Source organism: Genypterus blacodes, unplaced genomic scaffold (genome assembly GCF_046128005.1).
Source record: "Genypterus blacodes isolate CSIRO-AG114 ecotype Tasmania unplaced genomic scaffold, CSIRO-AGI_Gbla_v1 ptg000294l_1, whole genome shotgun sequence".
Lineage (NCBI taxonomy): Eukaryota > Metazoa > Chordata > Actinopteri > Ophidiiformes > Ophidiidae > Genypterus > Genypterus blacodes.
The window spans coordinates 50,366-70,000 of NW_027467085.1; the positions used below are offsets into that span (position 1 = coordinate 50,366).

At 50.1% G+C, this 19,635-nt stretch overlaps 3 protein-coding genes across 6 annotated transcripts in view; 2 read left to right on the forward strand and 1 right to left on the reverse strand.

Moving 5' to 3' along the window:
• Positions 1-256: 256 nt before the first annotated feature.
• mapre1b (microtubule-associated protein, RP/EB family, member 1b) lies at positions 257-7,836 on the forward strand. Of its 2 annotated transcripts, none has more exons than XM_076137153.1 (7): positions 257-440; positions 2,240-2,373; positions 3,291-3,436; positions 3,878-4,079; positions 4,193-4,299; positions 4,683-4,835; positions 5,743-7,836. In XM_076137153.1, the coding sequence occupies exons 2-7, from the start codon at positions 2,253-2,255 to the stop codon at positions 5,785-5,787; spliced, it is 774 nt and encodes a 257-aa protein (XP_075993268.1). In that variant the 5' UTR covers positions 257-440; positions 2,240-2,252; the 3' UTR covers positions 5,788-7,836. The 2 variants fall into 2 exon arrangements, with proteins under 2 accessions (XP_075993268.1, XP_075993269.1); XM_076137154.1 differs by having other exon boundaries at positions 2,243-2,373.
• Positions 7,837-8,514: 678 nt separating this feature from the next.
• On the forward strand, positions 8,515-17,907 carry acss2 (acyl-CoA synthetase short chain family member 2). Of its 3 annotated transcripts, none has more exons than XM_076137158.1 (19): positions 8,515-9,311; positions 9,598-9,793; positions 11,589-11,680; positions 11,759-11,862; positions 11,933-12,005; positions 12,095-12,170; positions 12,373-12,490; positions 13,032-13,079; positions 14,325-14,462; positions 14,566-14,736; positions 15,467-15,600; positions 15,703-15,835; positions 15,995-16,051; positions 16,139-16,219; positions 16,309-16,417; positions 16,606-16,674; positions 16,913-17,089; positions 17,312-17,386; positions 17,486-17,907. In XM_076137158.1, the coding sequence occupies exons 1-19, from the start codon at positions 9,185-9,187 to the stop codon at positions 17,611-17,613; spliced, it is 2,106 nt and encodes a 701-aa protein (XP_075993273.1). In that variant the 5' UTR covers positions 8,515-9,184; the 3' UTR covers positions 17,614-17,907. The 3 variants fall into 3 exon arrangements, with proteins under 3 accessions (XP_075993273.1, XP_075993274.1, XP_075993275.1); XM_076137159.1 differs by having other exon boundaries at positions 13,035-13,079; XM_076137160.1 differs by lacking the exon at positions 13,032-13,079.
• Positions 17,908-18,029: 122 nt separating this feature from the next.
• uxt (ubiquitously-expressed, prefoldin-like chaperone) overlaps positions 18,030-19,635 on the reverse strand; it is a 2,182-nt gene continuing 576 nt past the window's right edge. The window contains exons 3-6 of the mRNA XM_076137161.1: positions 18,977-19,044; positions 18,788-18,895; positions 18,509-18,572; positions 18,030-18,240 (exon numbers count right to left, since the gene is read on the reverse strand). Coding sequence (XP_075993276.1) covers positions 18,178-18,240; positions 18,509-18,572; positions 18,788-18,895; positions 18,977-19,044 — 303 coding nt within the window. The 3' untranslated portion in view covers positions 18,030-18,177. The remainder of the gene's footprint in view (positions 18,241-18,508; positions 18,573-18,787; positions 18,896-18,976; positions 19,045-19,635) is intronic.

Sequence of the window (19,635 nt, forward strand, 5' to 3'; positions counted from 1 at the left end):
GTATATGTATATTATATGAAACTTTAATCTGTCGGATTTGTCCTTGGTGGTCAAATACCTTCTATATGTCAACATACTTGGCCAATTGACCTGATTTCAAATTTCGATTAAGATTAAGGCTGTTATTTGCTGTCTAAATATGAATCAGTATAAATCGTTAAATTTGAATAAACATGAACGTTTTGACTCTAAATCCCGTCTCTGTGAGGTCCTGAGTTGACGTCGGCGCGTTTAGGCGTTACCCGTCAACGTCCTGACGTCACTGAACTCCAGCTCCTTCCGCTGCCGGTGTGTGAACGTGAAGTGCCAAGAAGAGGAGCAGAGAAAAGCAGAAGTGGACACAATCTCCCTACGCGAACATTCGCCTTTTAATGAGACGCAGCCGCTGCCGACAAAAGTAAACAATCGACCCCACCCACGGTGAAGCTCAGCGGAACACGGTAGGTGCAGAGGCGCGGCCGCACCGGGACGTTTAGTCCGACCGGCGGCTGCCTCACACAACTTAGCACACTTAGCCCGCAGCTTAGCATGTAGCAGATGCGAACATTAGCGGGACGAGTCCGCTCGTTCCCCCGAGTAAGCTGAGCCGAGCCGGGGCTTCTGGGGTCGTTCACAGACCAACCGACCGCTAAATGGACGGGTTTCGTATCGTTTGATGCTAACCGATGCTAGCGAACGGCATGTCTGAGTTCAGGGCGGGGAAACGTCACAATCTAGCTCGCGTTAGCCGGTGCGGTGGAGTAATGAGTGACTGTGTTAACCGATGACCACAGGAGAGACGGTTTAGTTGTCCGTGCTAATGCCCCATGAATAGAATAAGACAAAGGAAGGAACGTGAACTCACTACTGAACCCGAGCAGTTAGGTTATTTTATAAAGTGTCATATTAAGTATTGTCACGGAAGATTCATTAGGACGCGATTCGTGGTGTGAAAATATGATAAATGTTCATTTTTGAATCAGAATATTTTCCTAAAGTGAAACCATATGGATTAAATAGGAAATAATGTTGTACCGTTACTGCCGCAATACGTCACAGTTTACGTTACTGAAATGTGTACAATGTGAGATAATACAGTGAGGTCAGTGTTTATTATAATGTAAATAATAAATCGGCTTTCTTCACATCAGCCGTAGATGAAAGAGTGACGCAGCCGTTGAGCAATGACTGGATCATTCTGTGAGGGCTAGGAACTAAACAATCTGGGTTAATCAAATATAAGTAAATAAATATTGGTCACTGGTCAACACGGTCACTGACTGCTTTCTTACACCAGCGGTGCTCAGTTAGCCTGTGACAGGAACGTTATGCTACTTTCGTAAAAGTGGAGCTTCCTCTGATACAATGAATATACTGGAGTCTTCTGTCATCCTCACCTGTCAGCTGATGATAAGCAGCTTAACATGACTGAGTCTGGGTTGATGACTTAACAGGACGCTGATTTGCTAAAATGTAAGCTAATGTTAGCTTGAATGTTCCCTAACGGGCCCTGTTGCGTTTAAACCCCTGACACATGCCTCATTACGTCAGGATGACCCTTCGACCTCTTGGTCTGAGTGAGAGTTGTTTTGGTTCAGTCTGGTCAGGCTGCAGCTGTGCTCACTCACATCTGCACTAAATGATCCAAAAAACAAATTAATCCTCAATAATTAGAGCAAAATGTGAAGATTTGTTTTATTTCACTGAGTTCATCAACATGCAAACTAAAACTTCAGTTACACTCTGATGGAAGCAATGAAAGAGTTAATAAAGAAACATTCAGGCATGCTCTCTCGGTCTCAGTCTCTCTCTCGGTCTCTCTCCCCCTCTGTCTGTCTGTCCGTCTCTCTCTCTTTCTCTGTCTGTCTCTCTCTCACTCTCACTCTCTGTGTCTCTCTCTCTCTCTCCCCCTCTCTCTCTCTGTATGTCTGTCTCTGTCTCTCTCTGTCTCTCTCCCCCTCTGTCTGTCTGTCTGTCTGTCTGTCTGTCTGTCTCTCTCTCTCTCTCTCTCTCTCTCTCTCTCTCTCTCTCTCTCTCTCTCTCTCTCTCTCTCTCTCTCTCTCTCTCTCTCTCTCTCTCTCTCTCTCTCTCTCTCTCTCTCTCTCTCTCTCTCTCTCTCTCTCTCTCTCTCTCTCTCTCTCTCTCATGAGGACACATTGTGACACAGAGCTATATGATGAAAGCACAGAGTCCTGTCCAATCACCCAGCTGTCAGTTCCAGCAGTGATGTCATTAACCCTTTGTGCGCCTCCTCCTCCAGCAGGTGACCAACAATGGCTGTGAACGTTTACTCCACCTCAGTGACGAGCGACAACCTGAGCCGGCACGACATGCTGGCTTGGATCAACGAGTCTCTACAGATGAACTTCACCAAGATTGAACACCTGTGCTCAGGTGTGTGTGTGTGTGTGTGTGTGTGTGTGTGTGTGTGTGTGTGTGTGTGTGTGTGTGTGTGTGTGTGTGTGTGTGTGTGTGTGTGTGTGTGTGTGTGTGTGTGTGTGTGTGTGTGTGTGTGTGTGTGTGTCTGAGTCTGACTGACTGACTCAGCAGGCTCACTGGGCGGATGGGATGAGCTCATGTTTCACTCCATGCTCCTGAAATGCTGAAGATTTTGCGCTGATGTCATGATTTTGTCACGCAGCAAAGCTTAGGGATGAAGATGGAACTTCACGGGTCACAGATGTAAATTAGGTTCTGTTGTAACCTCCTCACTGTAACCCAGAGGAGGCTTGTGTGTGTGTGTGTGTGTGTGTGTGTGTGTGTGTGTGGGGAGCCATTCTGCCTGTACATGCTGCTGTGTTTCTCCTGCCCTTAGTCTTTTTGTGTGTGTGTGTGTGTGTGTGTGATCAGAGGGCGTGGATGATGACGGCGCAGCTGCTTTAATCCCTTGTGCAGTCAGTTCTCACTCAGCTGGGTTCTCACACACACATACACACACTTTAGTTCCACTTCCCGCTGTGGGAGAAATACCACATCACTATACAACAATGTTGACACACTGAGGACAACAACATGAGACTTTCTCGTGTGTGTGTGTGTGTGTGTGTGTGTGTGTGTGTGTGTGTGTGTGTGTGTGTGTGTGTGTGTGTGTGTGTGTGTGTGTGTGTGTGTGTGTGTGTGTGTGTGTGTGTGTGTGTGTGTGTGTGTGTGTGTGTGTGTGTGTGGCGCAGAGACAGGTTTTGAAAAGCTGCGGTGAAGCTGTTAAAGGTTGTGTGAGTGTGTGTGTACTGTCATGTCACAATGGCTCCTATTCATGTCTATCTGCTGTATAGACTCATGATGTACCTTCAACCTCATTTGTGTGTGTGTAGGCGCTGCGTACTGCCAGTTCATGGACATGCTCTTTCCAAACTCTGTGCCTCTGAAGAAAATCAAATTTGGTGCCAAGCTGGAACACGAGTACATCCAGAACTTCAAGCTGCTGCAGGCGGCCTTCAAGAGGATGGGAGTGGACAAGGTGAGCCGCTCCCTGAACGCACCACACAAAGAGAGAGAGAGAGAGAGACACACACACACACACACACACACACACACACACACACACACACACACACACACACACACACACACACACACACACACACACACACACACACACACAGGTCTCCCTCTGGCGTCTCTGCTCTCCTGTTGGATCCAAACAAAAGCTTGTGGTTCATTTAGTTCACAGGTCCACTAGATGTGATTCTTCCTGATGTTGCTCCTTTATTGTTCCATGTGAATTAATCATCAATCAGAATTCAGTAGATTTCCATAGTAAGAAAAGAAAAACCCCTTTCATGGTCACAATTGGAAAAGGATGTTTGAGAGATTCTCGAATTTTAGTGGGTAAAAGTTCAATGTTCATGTATGATCCTCTTCCTCTTCCTCATCCTCATCCTCTTCTTTCTGCTTCCAGATAATTCCAGTTGACAAACTAGTCAAGGGAAAGTTCCAGGATAACTTTGAGTATGTCCAGTGGTTTAAGAAGTTCTTTGACGCCAACTACGATGGTAAGGAGTACGACCCTGTGGAGGCCAGGCAGGGCCAGGACACCATGCCCATGGCCAACTCATCCATGTCTGCACTCAACAAACCCCCCAAGAAGGTCCTCAATCAAGGTCAGCACAGACAAGAGCCAGCAGGCCTCAGGGCGTCACATGACCTTGTTTGATGTGTGCGTGCTGGGAAATGTTTAGTTTTCATTTGTTTTCCTGTTGTTTTCTCCCCTCAGCTCCTCAGAGGCCACCCGTCGCCAAGGTAGCACCCAAGATGGCCCCCAGCACTGCAAAGAGGCCAGGAGGGGGAGGCGGTGACGAGAGGGCGGAGCTCGTCAATGAGGTCAGAATCACCGCATCAAAACACGGACCGGAATAATAATAATGATGATGTATCACAGAAAAGGAATAAACAAACCGCTGCTGAGCTGGAAACACTGGTTAGAAGTGAAGATGGACCAATCTGACTTCAGTCCACACTCGGCCTGTTGGTTGGACCGGTTCCTCCACTTGAACTCCCCAGAACGTCTAACAAACTATTTGGAATTTCGCTCAAGATGGAGAGAAAGGAAACGGCGGCCATGAGGGATGATGACATGTGGCATTCCTCTGCTGGATCTGCTTCTCTGCTCCTCTGCTCGGCCATGTTAGGGGCTTCAGTCTGGCTGAGCTGTGACGTTGGTGTGGTTCTTCAATGATTTGTGGTTCTCTTGACTCTCTTCTCAGGTGGAGGCGCTGAAATCAACCATCCAGGACATGGAGAAGGAGAGGGACTTTTATTTTGGTAAGCTGAGGAACATTGAGCTCATATGCCAGGAGAAGGAAGGAGAGGGCGACCCCACGCTGCAGAGGATCATAGACATCCTCTACGCCACAGACGTGAGTTACATCCCGTTTGATGACATCACCATTAACCCTCTGGAGCGCTCCTTGTTTACGTTGCTCCTGCTTTAAATCCCAAATCAGAGCCTGATCTGTAGTTTGACCTCAGTGCTTTATGTAACTGCATAAACAGCACCACCACGAGGGCTGAACGTGCCTGCAGGAAGCTTTACATCCAATATAGTTAGCAGCTGTGTGTCAGACTGACCCCGGTGTCGCCCCCTGGTGGAGACATGAGGAAATGATCGTGTTTGCATCAGAACCTCTAACTTAATGAGGAAATGCTTGAACTGTTAGTGTCTGCATCATAGTACAAAGTATCTGGACTGAGATGAAGACTGGTTGGCTCACCAACAAAAGCCTGACCTTGATCCAAAGTCCAGGTTTTCCTACCTGGATGATGTTTTCAGGTTTATAAGCTCTTTGACTGAAACAGCAGCATGCTGGTGTCTGAGCTCAGGGTGGAAAGCCCCCCTGCTGATATGAAGGTCCAACTGTGCAGATGGTTTGAGTGGTTCACTTGCCGTGACCTCAGCGTGACCTCTGTGCTCACATGAACTCACTCTCCCTACATGGAGAACGTCATGGAGCTGCACTGCATTCCTGCCAGCAACATGATCCAGACTGAGCCTCTTTCCTGGAGTCAGACTGAGACTGAAGGATCAGTCAACAACACTGATCACTGATTTAGAGAACGTCTGTTTGACTCGGGCGGCCAGCGGCGACTCGCTTAAGTCGACATCACCATTCAGACAAACGAGCAGGGACATTAAGGGGATAGGAAACATTTACATTTACCTAAACAATGGAACTGATTCGATCTCTCTGCCTCTGTCTCTCTCTCTCTCTCCGTCTGTCCTTCTCCCTCTCTGTCTCTGCCTGTCTGTCTCTCTCTCCCTCTCAGGACGGTTTTGTGATTCCCGACGCTGAGGAACAGGAGGAGTTTTAACATGGAGACTACGCACAGTTTTCACTTGGACGTCTCAGATCCTCCTGACCGTCTGCCACCCGTTGTCCCGACTGCACTTGGAGATTCCTCCAGGGCTGCGGTTTTATCTCGACCTGTGGCCCCCCCACCTCACCCCTCCTCACCCCTCTCACCCGTCTCACCCCGTAGCTCTCACTGCCGTAAAGCTCCACTACTAATTTCATCCCAACAAATCACACTTACCAATAATCAACAAAAGGTCACAGCCTGGTCTACCCCCCCCCCCCCCCCCCCCTCACCTGTGCGCCCCCCCCCCCCCGCCCCCCAAACCTGATGGTGTCGTGCAGCACCTATCTGGTTTTCACACGGACTTCAGTGTGATGAAGTGATGTTCTTTGTATGTATGTGTGTGTGTATGTGTGTTTAAAATAATCTGAGAAACAGAAAGCGACCCTCCTCTTCCTCTGATCCGGCCGCTGGCTTTGTCCCAAACTCAAACCCCTCTGGTCTGTTTACTGGAGCCCAACAGGTCAAAGCTGCTCTCCTGCTGCATCCAGACTTCTTACAATCATCACGGTTTCGCTTTGACCCGCCACGCGTCCTCTCTGAGTCTAGACGGGACACCGGTGTCCCGCGGCCCCTCGTAGTCGCCCCGGGTTGAGTCTGGGACAAAGCTGCGGCTCTGGATCTCCTCTTTGCTCCTTCCACCTCCGACTCCTCATTTGCCATCAGTGAGGCCGTCAGGGTCTCGGTCCCGTTGTGTTTTGCTTCAGGAGAGATTTAACTGATTGTTTTATTTGCTTCCCCTCGGTTTGTTTCTGTTTCGGGAATGTAGAATCAATCATGTCTCACCTTTTATACAATCGTTTCGTCTTTAGTTTGAGTTTTTCCTGCGCCGACTAAACACTCCCCCCCCCCCCCCCCCCATTCAGACGCTTTTGGTGAGCAGAAGCCTGTTGCCATGGTTTCAGATATGGTTCAGGCTTCCCGTGCCATCCCATGTTCACATCTCAGCCTCTGTAAACGTGCAATCCTTTCTTCCAGGGACGCGGCTCTCTGTCACCGCCTGAAGCCTTTTAGTCCACATGCATGACGAAGAGCGTCTGGCATGTTTTTAGCGTACGTGCTGTTTTACACCGGTGACCCTTAATCGGCCTCCTCGCCATTAAAACAACTTCCTGAAGGGCGCAAATGTGTGCAGATGATTGGAATTGGCGTTTCTGCCCTCACTCCTAAAGCCAGATGTCCTTTTCCCTGAACCGATACGGGATCAATAATTGAACGTGCTGCACCAAAGGCGTTTCCCCAGGAAGTGCGTCTTCCTCTCTCCCCGTTTTCTATTTCCACACACTGATTATCGACCAATTTTAAGCCTAATATTGTTTACGGTGGATCTAATTAGAGACCAGAGTTTCCACTGTACTTTGAAGACGTTTGTGTCATTTGGCACAAACCCGGTTCACGTGTTATTGGCGTGTTCGAGTCAAAATGGCCTTAATCGTAAAACAAAAAAAAAACACTTTGTGAACATACTTCTTTTTTACTTTGATGTTCTTCTTCTCTGCTGTTTTTTGGCGAATGTTTGTATTGTGACGGTGATATTTTTCTGAAATAAACATTACTGGAGGTGTATTTGGACACAAGTTGGCATGTTTGGGGTGCAGCACACTTCCTGTCTTCCATCAGAAGCCAACAAAGCAGCTTGTGTATTTATGATGTTTTTGCATTAGTTGTTGATTTTAAGGATTTCTGGTGGATTGTGTGCGTTTAACCGGCCGACATACGAGGAAGATTAGTTAGTCTAGAGTCCCAAGAATTCAACTCAAACTCCAGAGTGCAGATTTGAGGGTTTTTATAAGTTGACTCCGCTCAGATATTTAAGTGTTAAAGCTTCATGGTTTGGTAGTGAAACGTGGGACAGAAGCCTGAATGTTGCACTCAGCAGTTTGAAGGTGCCTGGATATGATGTAGTGTTCTTAGTCTGAGACTTGCCTTCAGTGAAAACACATCTGAAGTTAGAAGATAAAGCTCTTCTTTTTCATCCTTCAAAATAAAATCCAATTCACAATTTTCCAGAATGTATGTACGTATTTGTTTGGTCTGTTGTTTTGGTGGTGGCGTTTGTGGTCACGTGTGGGTTCACTGCAGCTGGAAGGTTTCCTCTCACTTAAGGTCACAAAGGTTGATTCTGAATTTTGGATTACTAAACATGTCAGAGAAACGAAGACGGAACAAGAGGATCATGGCGAGATTGGAAAGTCACGCCAAGTCCTTTAGGCAAAAGCTGCCTCAACCGCAAAACCAGATCCCTCTTAGATTGTAGCGGCAGTCCCGGAATTCTGTTGGACCTCCACGGTAGTCATTGAGTCCACTGCAGTTCTTGGCAACCCCGCCCCCCTTAGCGTTAAAGGCCCCCCACACACACTTTTAGTGGTGAAGCGCTGCAAGTGACCAGTTTTGCTTTTTACAGCGCAACGGTTTTCCTGTCAACATCCCTTTTCAGTCCAACTTAAAGTATAGAAGTGGTAAATGCATGTGAAGGTGTCTGACTCTGATTATGATGTTTACATGCCTGAATAAATCCATCTACAATCACATCATGTAGGGTTTTACTGAGTGAGCTCTCTAAACTACATGAATGAACTATTTTCTACAACTGCAGGTGTCGGCCGCTAACGCATCACCTGTCGGGATCTTTGGTTCTGAAAACTCCCACCGCTGTGAACGCACCGTGAGCTGTGATTGGCTCGCGCGCAGGGCCAGGCAGAGTTCAGCGCCGCACGCTCGCGCTCCGTGTGTCACAGCGGGACAGACAGACAGACAGACAGGCGGCACGAGCGCAACGTTCACAGACGGACCTGCAGCGCGTCGATCCAGCAGCACTAACGCACCGCTGAGTGAGAACAGGCGGTTAGTCTAGACGCGAAAAACACGGAAGGTCCAAGCTGCAGGGGGCGGCCTCGAGGCGGCGCTAAAGTGCATCTCTCTCTCTCTCTCTCTCGTCCTCTGCTGGGTTGAGCTACGTTAGCCCGTTAGCTTAGCTGGGCTCCCCGCCTCCTCCTGTGCAGGACTCCGCTCCGGTAGAGGACAGGTTCGACCCGCCAGCAACGACACAACCGGACCGGGCTTCATCTCTGTGTGTAGAGCCTCTGAATGCGGCGTCTGCACGCAGAGAACGGTGCAAACGCTTCATTCACAACAAGGAAGTGTGGAGGAACTTTGTTGCTAACCTGCTAGTTAGCACCGAGCTATCCGTGGGTTGTGTGTTGTGCATTGTGCTGCTGTTGCTGCTGCTGCTGGGGCTCTGAGCGAGTCTGAGAGAGTCCTCTAGAGCCGGGTCACTCTGAGGTCACCCTCCGCTCTGCTCCCGTCCATCAGCACAACTCAGCTGTAGAATAGAGAGGCGAAGGTTGCCGGGATGATTCCTGACAAAGTGCCGAAGGAGGACGTGTTCCTCGGCTCTGGAGACTGGAGGAAGGACGCGCACGTCCCCAGCTTCGAAGCCTACAAGGAGCTCTACCTCAAGTCCATAGAGCACCCCGATGGTGAGTGAGCGTCATGTAGAGCAGCCTACACAGAGCAGCTACTGTGAGGCATGGACAGCTCTGTAACTCCGCGTCTGAAATCACAGCAGGAGATCCAGAGGAGCGTTGTGTCTCTGCTCTTCCTCTGTCTGTGTGTGTGTGTGTGTGTGTTACATGGCCTTTTATCCCTTTTCTAGCATCTGTACCTTTATTATTTGCAAATGAGACTAAATCCAAGTGTGACACATAACATCTGTGTGTGTGTGTGTCCCTCCGTCCTCTCTGATGGTTACTGCTCGTCTTTCAGAGTTCTGGGGCGACGTGGCTAAGGACTTCTTCTGGAAGAGCAAGCACACGGGCCGCGTCCTGGACTACAACTTTGACGTGACCAAAGGAGAGATCTTCATCAAGTGCATGGAGGGAGCGTCCACCAACATCTGCTACAACGTCCTGGACCACAACGTCCACCACAGGAAGCTGGGGGACAAAGTGGCTTTTTACTGGTGAGGGAGAACAATAACAGCAGAGGTCTCAGTGTGAACGGAGCTGCTGCTGCTCGTCCTCTCTCCTTTGTCTCTGCTTCTCTCTCTCGCTTCCTCTTTCCCCTCCACTCTCCTCTCTCTCTTTCTCTGCCTTCTCTCTTTCTCTGCCTTCTCTCTCTCTATCCCCCCTTCTCTCTCCTCTCTCTCTCCTCCTCTCTCTGCCTCTCACTCTCTTCCCCCCTCCCCTCTCTTTCTCCCCCTCTCTCTCTCTCTCCACCGCCCTCTCTCTGCCCCCCACTCTCTTCTCCTCTCTCTCTCTCTCTCTCTCTCTCTCTCTCTCTCCTCTCTCTGCCTCTCACTCTCTTCCCCCCTCCTCTCTCTCTCTCTCTCTCTCTCTCTCTCTCTCTGTCTCTCTCTCTCTCTCTCTCTCTCTCCCCTCCTCCTCCTCTGTCCCTGTGTGTTGTGCAGTGAGGCAGACCTCAGTGAGATGAAGGCCATTAGAGGCCTCAGGCTTTAATCAGAGTTCAGATGAAGTGAACACAGTAGAAGCGTTTGTTTGTTGGTGCTTTTCTCTGATGACACACAAAGACGTGATGCTAGCTGACGGCCCGGCCCGGTGCATTATGGGTATGTGATTACACTCCAGAGTCCTGTGCGTCCGTCCTGTGTGGAGCTTCCTCCTCCTCCTCCTCCTCCTCCTCCTCCTCCTCCTCCTCCTCCTGTTGTTTGGATCATTAGTTTAATAACACTTTGTATTATATGCAACGCTGACTGCCAGAACGAGCTCAGTAGAGCAAGAAACATGGACACACACACACACACACTCTGACATTTAAACCCACAGTGTTGAAAATGTATTTCACTGTTGAGTATTTATAGGTGTGTGTGTGTGATTACTCTGGTCTCTGTTGGCATAGAAACATGTCCCCTGACGTGTGTGTGTGTGTGTGTGTGTGTGTGTGTGTGTGTGTGTGTGTGTGTGTGTGTGTGTGTGTGTGTGTGTGTGTGTGTGTGTGTGTGTGTGTGTGTGCGTGTGCGTGTGCGTGAGTGAACGAAGTCACCTGATCCAACATGAATCCTGACTAACGAGTGTGTGAGGAACAGAAACCTGAGCACCTTTGCTCTTATCAGTGTGTAGGACTCTGTGGGCGTGGCCTAGCAGAGGAGATTACCCAGCATGACTTAAACATGTCTCAGTGCTAAGAGGTGTGTGTGGCGACAATATCCTACAGAATTAAATACTACATGAAATGAAAACCCGCGGCTTAGATCCTTTATGATGAGGATGATGATGATGATGAAGAAGATGTTTGATAGGAGCGGTGTGTGTTGTGTGAGTGAAGGCTGCTTCCTCTGGCTGTAACGGATCACACAGACCTTTCAGCCCTGGGACTCCTGCCAACAACACACACACACACACACACTTTTTAATCAGCTATCATTCATTTGTTCTTATCTTTATTTTATTTGAACTGCATGTTCTGTATGTAGCCTCATGGGACACGTGTCCACACACACACACACACACACACACACACACACCCTGGGAGTGGCCTTGTTTGGCGTTTACAGATGAAGGACCAGGAGGAGCTGAAGAGTGCTGGTTGTCACGTGACGTCTTCCTCTGTAGGCCAACACCTTGTTATCTGCTGCAGTGTGATGTGAGGAGCAGCTGCTTAGTGACCCTGCTGTCCTGTATCAAGCCCACCTGTGACCTCTGATCCCTGTCCAAGTCTGAATCCACCCCCCCCACACACACACACACACACACAGAGTGGTTCTTGGTGTGTGATCAGTTTGTGTGTTTGTGTTTCAGGGAAGGAAACGAGCCTGGAGACCAGCTGACTGTGACCTACAGAGACCTGCTGCTGAGGGTCTGTCGCTTCGCCAACGTCCTCAAGGCTCAGGGTACGATCAGAAGCTTCCTGATAAACCCCTGAAGGTCTGTGGTCCAGGCTCCATCTGACCTCTGACCTCTGTGTGTAGGTGTGAAGAAGGGCGACCGTGTCTCCATCTACATGCCCATGGTGGTGGAGCTGGTGGTGGCCATGTTGGCCTGTGTGCGCATCGGAGCCGTCCACTCCATAGTGGTGAGTCACTAACTGCAGATGTGACTGGAGCCCTGAGGTCAGAGGTCAATGAGGTGTTTGTGTGGTGCAGTTTGCAGGTTTCTCTGCTGAGTCTCTGTGTGAGAGAATCCTGGACTCTCAGTGCTCTCTGCTCATCACTGCAGGTCAGCAACACAACACACACACACACACACACACTCACACACTCCTCTTCTTAACTAAAACTCTCCCTCTCTGTCTCTCTCTCTCTCAGATGGGTTCTATCGTGGTGATAAGCTGATCAACCTGAAGCTCATAGCTGACGACGCCCTGCAGAAATGTAGAGACAAGTAAGGACACACACACACACACACACACACACACACACACGCACACACCATTGGAATGTTGCGCTGTGACATTTCCACGTGTGGATCCATGATGTGGACAGAGCTGTGACTCTCTCTCCCTCCCTCTCCCCCTCTCTCTCCCTCCCTGTCTCTCTCTCCCTCCCTGTCTCTCTCTCTCCCTCCCTGTCTCCCTCCCCTCCAGAGGGTTCCCATTGCAGCGCTGCATCATGTTGAAGCATTTGTCAAAGGAAGTGGATCAGGATCAGACGCCTATGGGCTCTCAGTCTCCTCCAGCTAAGAGACCCTGCCCCGACCTGCAGGTACACACACACACACACACACACACACACACACACACACACCTCAGACTACCTCATCACACTTTGTCCTTGAACTTCATTTCCCTTCCCTCTTCTCCCTCACTCATCCTCCTTCCGTCTTCACTTTGACCCTAATGATCCAAACTCACATTGAGGTTTGGATCCTGCTGCATCGTCTTCTTCTCTGTAATCATAATAATAAATGCAATCAGTCAAAGACACACTCCTTCCTGTTCGTTGTTGTAACCCTTGACCTCTGTCTGTGGTGTGTGTGTGTGTGTGTGTGTGTGTGTGTGTGTGTGTGTGTGTGTGTGTGTGTGTGTGTGTGTGTGTGTGTGTGTGTGTGTGTGTGTGTGTGTGTGTGTGTGTGTGTGTGTGTGTGTGTGTGTGTGTGTGTGTGTGTGTGTGTGTGTAACTGGCCCTGTGCCAGCTCAGGCCTCAGCTCGGTGATGTCGCCGCTCTCACCACACACTGATTTTTTTTGCTCTCCTTCATTAACTTCTCCTTCCTCCTCCTCCTCCTCCTCCCTTCTTCCCTCCAGCAGGAGAAACAGACAGGCAGAGTAAAGAAAACGCGTCCTGTTCCTCAGGTACTTTCCCCCCCTCCCCCCTTTGTTTTGCTTGTTAAAGGGTCACACACACACACACACACACACACACACACACACACACACACACATTCAGGGCTGCTGCTGGGTAAAACACGGCGTCACAAAGAGTGTTCATCATTCAACATGTTTGAGACATCTGATTGTTGCAGATTTGTTGTTTTTACCCAGAAACAGCTGTGATTGATTGATTGATTGATTTACTTCTGTGATCTCTGACAGTTCAGCCTGTGTTTGTGATCGTGGATGTAGACTCTGGTCTAGTCGTAGTTTGTAGTCTTGTTGTTTCTCACTAACACTAAACTCTGATCCATCCATCGCTCAAACACTTCTCCTCTGGTTGAACACATCAGGGACTCGTGGGGTCAAAGTGTCATGAGACTTCTTAGTTCAACCTCTCTTCTCTAACTGGTTTTCTCTCCACATGCACTCTTTGCTGTGTGTGTGCTCTCTGCTGCCCCCTGCTGGGCGTGTTTGTGTTTGCAGCCAAACACGAGTCACTGCTTGCTCTTTGTGTTGTAGACGTAGAACTTTGTCTTGCCTCATACATCCACAGAGCAGTGACTCTGATGATGATGTGGATGAAGAGCATGTAGGCCTGACGGTGCAGAGCTTCGTCTTGTTATTGTTTCTGCGTTTCTATGGTGACGTGCTCCTGTGATAGCAGAGGGAAGTTTAGATCGTCACTAAATGCTTTAGGTTCCTGGAGTAGCTCCGCCCACATTCACTCTTCATCAGTCACACATGCAGATATTTGTCATCATCATCCTCATCCTCATCATTCTGAAGTTGTGGGTTTTGCACAGAAGCTGTTGCCTTGCTGCTCTGCTCTCTTCCTCGTCTCTACCAGTCTGATTAAAGTGACGCATACATGTTAGAGCTCTGAGGCTGCAGACACCAGGCTCAACATGTCAGCGTTGCTAAGGTAACGCTGGTGTGTGTGTGTCACTGTGGTCACACGGTGGTCTGATGGCTGAAGGCTTCCTGTTTAACCTCACTAACACTTCATCACTCAGGTCTGCTGCTCGCTCCCTCAGGATCAGACTCACTTTACCTGACTGAGCTTTAGTTTGTAGGCACGGTTTGTTTATAACTCAACGTGTGCTCAACCTTTAGTCTCACCTTTGTGTTTGCATGAATCTGTTGTTTCTCTTGTGCGTCGACCTGCGTCATGCATGTGTGTGTGTGTGTGTGTGTGTGTGTGTGTGTGTGTGTGTGTGGCACCAGGTCCCATGGAACCCAGATGTGGACCTCTGTTGGCACTCTTTGGTTGACGGAGCCTCAGATGAGTGTGAGCCTGTGTGGTGCGACTCAGAGGATCCTCTCTTCATCCTGTATACCAGCGGCTCAACTGGCAAACCAAAGGTGAACACACACACTCTCCTCTTTGAGCCTCATGTCTTCAGCTCCAGGTGTGTGTGTGTGTGTGTGTGTGTGTTGCCCTCTAACCTCCCTCTCTGGTCTTCAGGGCGTCCTCCACACGCTCAGCGGCTACATGCTCTACACAGCCACCACCTTCAAGCTGGTGTTTGACTACCAGCCTGCTGACGTCTACTGGTGCACCGCCGACATCGGCTGGATCACCGGTCACTCCTACATCACCTACGGCCCGCTGGCCAACGGGGCCACCAGTGTGCTGGTGAGTGGACACGTTAGGGCCACACGTTAGGGCCACAGGTTAGGGCCACAGGTTAGGACCACACCTTAGGACCACACCTTAGGACCACACCTTAGGACCACAGGTTAGGACCACACCTTAGGACCACACCTTAGGACCACACCTTAGGACCACACCTTAGGACCACAGGTAAGGACCACAGGTTAGGGCCACACGTTAGGACCACAGGTAAGGACCACAGGTTAGGACCACACCTTAGGACCACAGGTAAGGACCACAGGTTAGGGCCACACGTTAGGGCCACAGGTAAGGACCACAGGTTAGGACCACAGGTTAGGACCACAGGTTAGGACCACACGTTAGGACCACAGGTTAGGACCACAGGTTAGGACCACACGTTAGGACCACAGGTTAGGACCACAGGTTAGGGCCACACGTTAGGTCCACACGTTAGGACCACAGGTTAGGGCCACACGTTAGGTCCACAGGTTAGGGCCACACGTTAGGACCACAGGTTAGGACCACAGGTTAGGACCACACGTTAGGACCACACGTTAAGGCCACACGTTAGGACCACAGGTTAGGACCACACGTTAGGTCCACAGGTTAGGGCCACACGTTAGGACCACAGGTTAGGACCACAGGTTAGGGCCACACGTTAGGGCCACACGTTAGGACCGCACGTCCTCCTGAGCTCGGGGGGGAGGAGGGGCCCCGGGTCCCCAGGTGCTGACTGTGTCCTGTGTTCCAGTTCGAGGGTCTCCCCACGTACCCGGACGTCAGTCGCATGTGGGAGATCGTGGACAAATACCAAGTGTCTAAATTCTACACGGCTCCCACGGCCATCAGGCTGCTGATGAAGTACGGAGCTGAGCCGGTGCACAAGTGAGTGCAGCCTCTGCTCCTTCCTCTCTCTCTGCCTCCTTTCTCCCTCACATGGATGGGCTCTTCCTCCCTGCTTCATCTCCTTCCTCTGTCCCTCCTCAGGTTTAAGAGAGACTCCCTGAAGGTCTTGGGGACGGTGGGAGAGCCCATCAACCCAGAGGCCTGGCAGTGGTACTACACCGTGGTGGGAGAGAAGAGATGTCCCATCGTGGACACCTTCTGGCAGACTGAGACGGTGTGTGTGTGTGTGTGACCTCATCCATCTGATGCTTCCTCAGTCAGTGAAGAGACGCTGGCTTCGTCCTTGATTTGTTTGTGTTCAGCCAGTATGACTCCTGAGTCAGTGAGTGATGTCCCTGTGTGATGTAGGTGTGTGTGTGTGTGTGTCTCTCAGGGCGGACACGTGATGACGCCTCTGCCTGCTGCCACGCCCATGAAGCCTGGATCAGCTGTGAGTGAAGGCTCAGTTTAGATGAGCTCATGATCAACCAAACCAAAGTGCTGCCCGTCTCCATCAGCCTGCTGTGTTTCTCCTCAGACGTTCCCGTTCTTCGGCGTGGTCCCGGCCATCTTGAACGAGTCTGGAGAGGAGCTGGAGGGGCCGAGCGAAGGATACCTGGTCAGTGATGTGCTTCGGCTCAGCAGGTCACCAGGTGATGTTGGTCTGACTCGCAGACGCGTGTTGAGCCTCTCTGGCGCCCCCTGCAGGTCTTTAAGCAGCCGTGGCCCGGCGTGATGAGGACGTTGTACGGAAACCACCAGAGGTTTGAGACCACCTACTTCAAGAAGTTCCCTGGGTACTACGTGACAGGAGACGGTGAGAGAACATGGAGGCCAGCAGCAGAATGGAGGTCCAGAGGTCCTCTAGTCTTGACCTACAAAGACACTGGACGGGATGTTGGGCTGTAGAGATAAAGCCGTGACTCGTGGCCCTAAGGAGGCCACACAGTCCTCACACTGAGGACACTGAGCCCTGTTATAGTTTCATGTTTGTCGGTCCTGCAGGTTGCCGCAGAGACGAGGACGGATACTACTGGATCACCGGGCGAATAGACGACATGCTGAATGTCTCAGGTAAGACATCTGGGCTGAGAGCAGCTGTAGGTCAGGAGAACCTTCATGTAGGTGAGAGAGAAGCTCTGAGGTGGAAGCCTCCATCAGAGCTGAACAGGAAACGCCGATCCCTCCTTTTACAATCTGTGTCGTGATTATCAAGAAGAAGAGGAAGAAAAATGAGCGGCATTGCCTTTTGGTATCTGACGAGCCCCTCCTCCTCCTCCTCCTCCTCCTCCTCTTCCTCTGCCCCGCACAGGTCACCTGCTGAGCACGGCTGAGGTGGAGTCGGCTCTGGTGGAGCACGAGGCCGTGGTGGAGGCGGCGGTCGTGGGTCGGCCTCATCCCGTCAAAGGAGAGAGTCTGTACTGCTTCGTCACGCTCTGCGACGGAATCAAGTACAACCGCACGCTGGAGGCCCAGCTCAAGCAACAAGGTGAGCACGGGTCGCTATGGTGACGGGTCATCTGTCCGTTTCTCAGAGAAACAAGCTGAAACTACAAATTCCCAATCTTGACAAATTGCCGATCAATGACATGTGGGTCCAAACGGATGGGTGAAGCTTCAGATTGATCACTTCTTCTGCCTGTTGGTGTCGATCCATTGTTTCAATACGATTAAGGAAATCAATAGAAATACATCTGTGTGTCTTAAACAGTGAGGGAGAAGATTGGAGCCATCGCCACACCAGACTACATCCAGAACGCTCCAGGACTCCCTAAGACCAGATCAGGTGACTCTCTCTCCCCCGAGTCCCCCCCCCCCCACCCCTGACTCACTCACAGCTCTCTCTCTCTCTCTCTCTCTCTCTCTCTCTCTTCCCCCCCCCCAGGTAAGATCATGCGTCGGGTGCTACGTAAGATCGCCCACGGTGAGCGGGACCTGGGCGACGTCTCCACGCTGGCCGACTCCTCTGTCATAGAGCAGCTGTTCCAGAGCCGATGCTGCACGGCAGAGTGAGCGATGCGTCTGCCCTCTCAGGACACGCCCACTAGAGCTGCACGCCGGCCACCGACCGGCTGGAGCGGCGCAGAGACCGGGGCGCTGCTCTAGTTTGGGTCTGTGCGTCTCCTGATGGGTTTGCTTGGCAGCAGGATGGAGTAAAAGTGAACAAACATATTAACCCTTTGAGGTCCTCAGCCGTTTGTGTCCAAACACTCAGACTTTATTTTTTACTAGACCACAATTAATGTTGTTTTAGAATTTTACAAACTGTTGAAGCTCAAACATTAAAACAATGTCTGACACAAGGAAGACTTTGGGTTTCTTAAAAGATCAAATCAGTTGACAATTTATCTGTGTGTGTGTGTGTGTCTGCGTGGGTTTGTGTGTGTGAGAGAGAGAGAGAGAGAAGGAAATGAAATCACTTTACTTAATTCACATTTTTTCCTCCTTTTAATAGAAAAACATGGATCTATCATTTATAATCACAGAGAGATGACGTCATCATTGTCCTGATGTCAGCAATATTCACAGCTACAAAAACAAGTGTGCTCCCTCAGTGAGCTGAGCGGTGCTGAGGCCTCAGAGGACTTCTCTCCTTCTGCTGTCTGGGAGCTCCGTCAGCCCCTGCAGCTCTCGCAGACCCTGAGGAAGAAGAGAGGGCAGCCAATCACATCTCTGCACAGCAATCCTCACCTGATTGGCTGAGAGGCGTTCACTCACTCACTCCTTCTACAATGGGAGTGACGTCTACAAAGTGAATTATAAGTAACAATAGTAACTAAATATAACACCAAAGATTCAGTTTAGGTTCAGTTGTTGTGTAAATGAAGAATTTCGTGTTTGTGTGGTTGTTATGGCGACCCCTGCTCTCTAAAGCCAACTTCCAGTTAAAGCAGAGAGGACGACTGACCTCCAGGACCATACGGATGTTGGCTTTAATCTTGGCAGAGTCTTTGGTCAGCTGCTCGGTGAAGCTGAAACACACACGCGCACACACACACACACACCCACCCACAGGTCACAGCATGTTAGCATGCTTAACTGAAAACAATGAGCAAACATAGCAGCAAGCTAAGTAGAGACAGGGAACTCCATATTTAAAGTCTCAGGCAGTCCTTGTGTGTTTCTCTGTATTCTGTTCATTCAGCTTCACACTACACTGTTAGCTTCTTCTAACCCGTGAACTCACACAGTCAGCTGTTTGGTTTTCTTGTCGATGAACCGCAGAGCTTCATCATGAGTCATCTCCACAAAGAAACCGTAACCGACGGCAACAAATATCATGGACGAGTTGTCCCTGAGAGCAGAGGGGAACAATTAAAGGGCCAGTACGCCTCGCTGAGACATCAGCGTGTGTGTGTGTGTGTGTGCAGCTCACACTTCAGCCTGAACGTAGAAGTTACAGCCCAGATCAACGTCTGTCTTCAGCTGCTGAGATCCAGACTCCTGTAAGAGACACACACACACACAACCACACACTCTAAGCCACAGCAGAGTTTTGACCCACACGTCCTCTCAGACGTCTGGCCTCCAAGAAATCACGAAAGATGACATCATCCTTTATTGATGCCAAGAACCTCACAGGCAAGTAAGTGTTTGTGTGTGTACAGCTGTACTCTCTGGATGGTGTGTGTGTGTGTACCTGTACTCTGGATGGTGTGTGTGTGTACCTGTACTCTCTGGATGGTGTGTGTGTGAACCTGTACTCTGGATGGTGTGTGTGTACCTGTACTCTCTGGATGGTGTGTGTGTGTGTGTACCTGTTCTCTCTGGATGATGTGTGTGTGTGTGTGTACCTGTACTCTCTGGATGGTGTGTGTGTGTGTACCTGTACTCTCTGGATGGTGGTTTTGTGTGTGTGTGTGTGTACCTGTACTCTCTGGATGGTGTGTGTGTGTGTGTACCTGTACTCTCTGGATGGTGTGTGTGTGTGTGTACCTGTACTCTCTGGATGGTGTGTGTGTGTGTACCTGTACTCTCTGGATGGTGTGTGTGTGTGTGTACCTGTACTCTCTGGATGGTGTGTGTGTGTGTACC

What these genes read in the sequence shown, in the direction of transcription:
- mapre1b (XM_076137153.1), top strand. Translation starts at nt 2,253, where the DNA reads ATGGCTGTGAACGTTTACTCCACCTCAGTGACGAGCGACAACCTGAGC. An exon ending in AGAGGATGGGAGTGGACAAG is followed by an intron (nt 3,437 to 3,877) that starts GTGAGCCGCTCC and finishes TTCTGCTTCCAG; the next exon opens with ATAATTCCAGTTGACAAACT. An exon ending in GGGCGGAGCTCGTCAATGAG is followed by an intron (nt 4,300 to 4,682) that starts GTCAGAATCACC and finishes CTCTCTTCTCAG; the next exon opens with GTGGAGGCGCTGAAATCAAC.
- acss2 (XM_076137158.1), top strand. Translation starts at nt 9,185, where the DNA reads ATGATTCCTGACAAAGTGCCGAAGGAGGACGTGTTCCTCGGCTCTGGA. An exon ending in GACAAAGTGGCTTTTTACTG is followed by an intron (nt 9,794 to 11,588) that starts GTGAGGGAGAAC and finishes TTTGTGTTTCAG; the next exon opens with GGAAGGAAACGAGCCTGGAG. An exon ending in CCATGAAGCCTGGATCAGCT is followed by an intron (nt 16,052 to 16,138) that starts GTGAGTGAAGGC and finishes GTTTCTCCTCAG; the next exon opens with ACGTTCCCGTTCTTCGGCGT.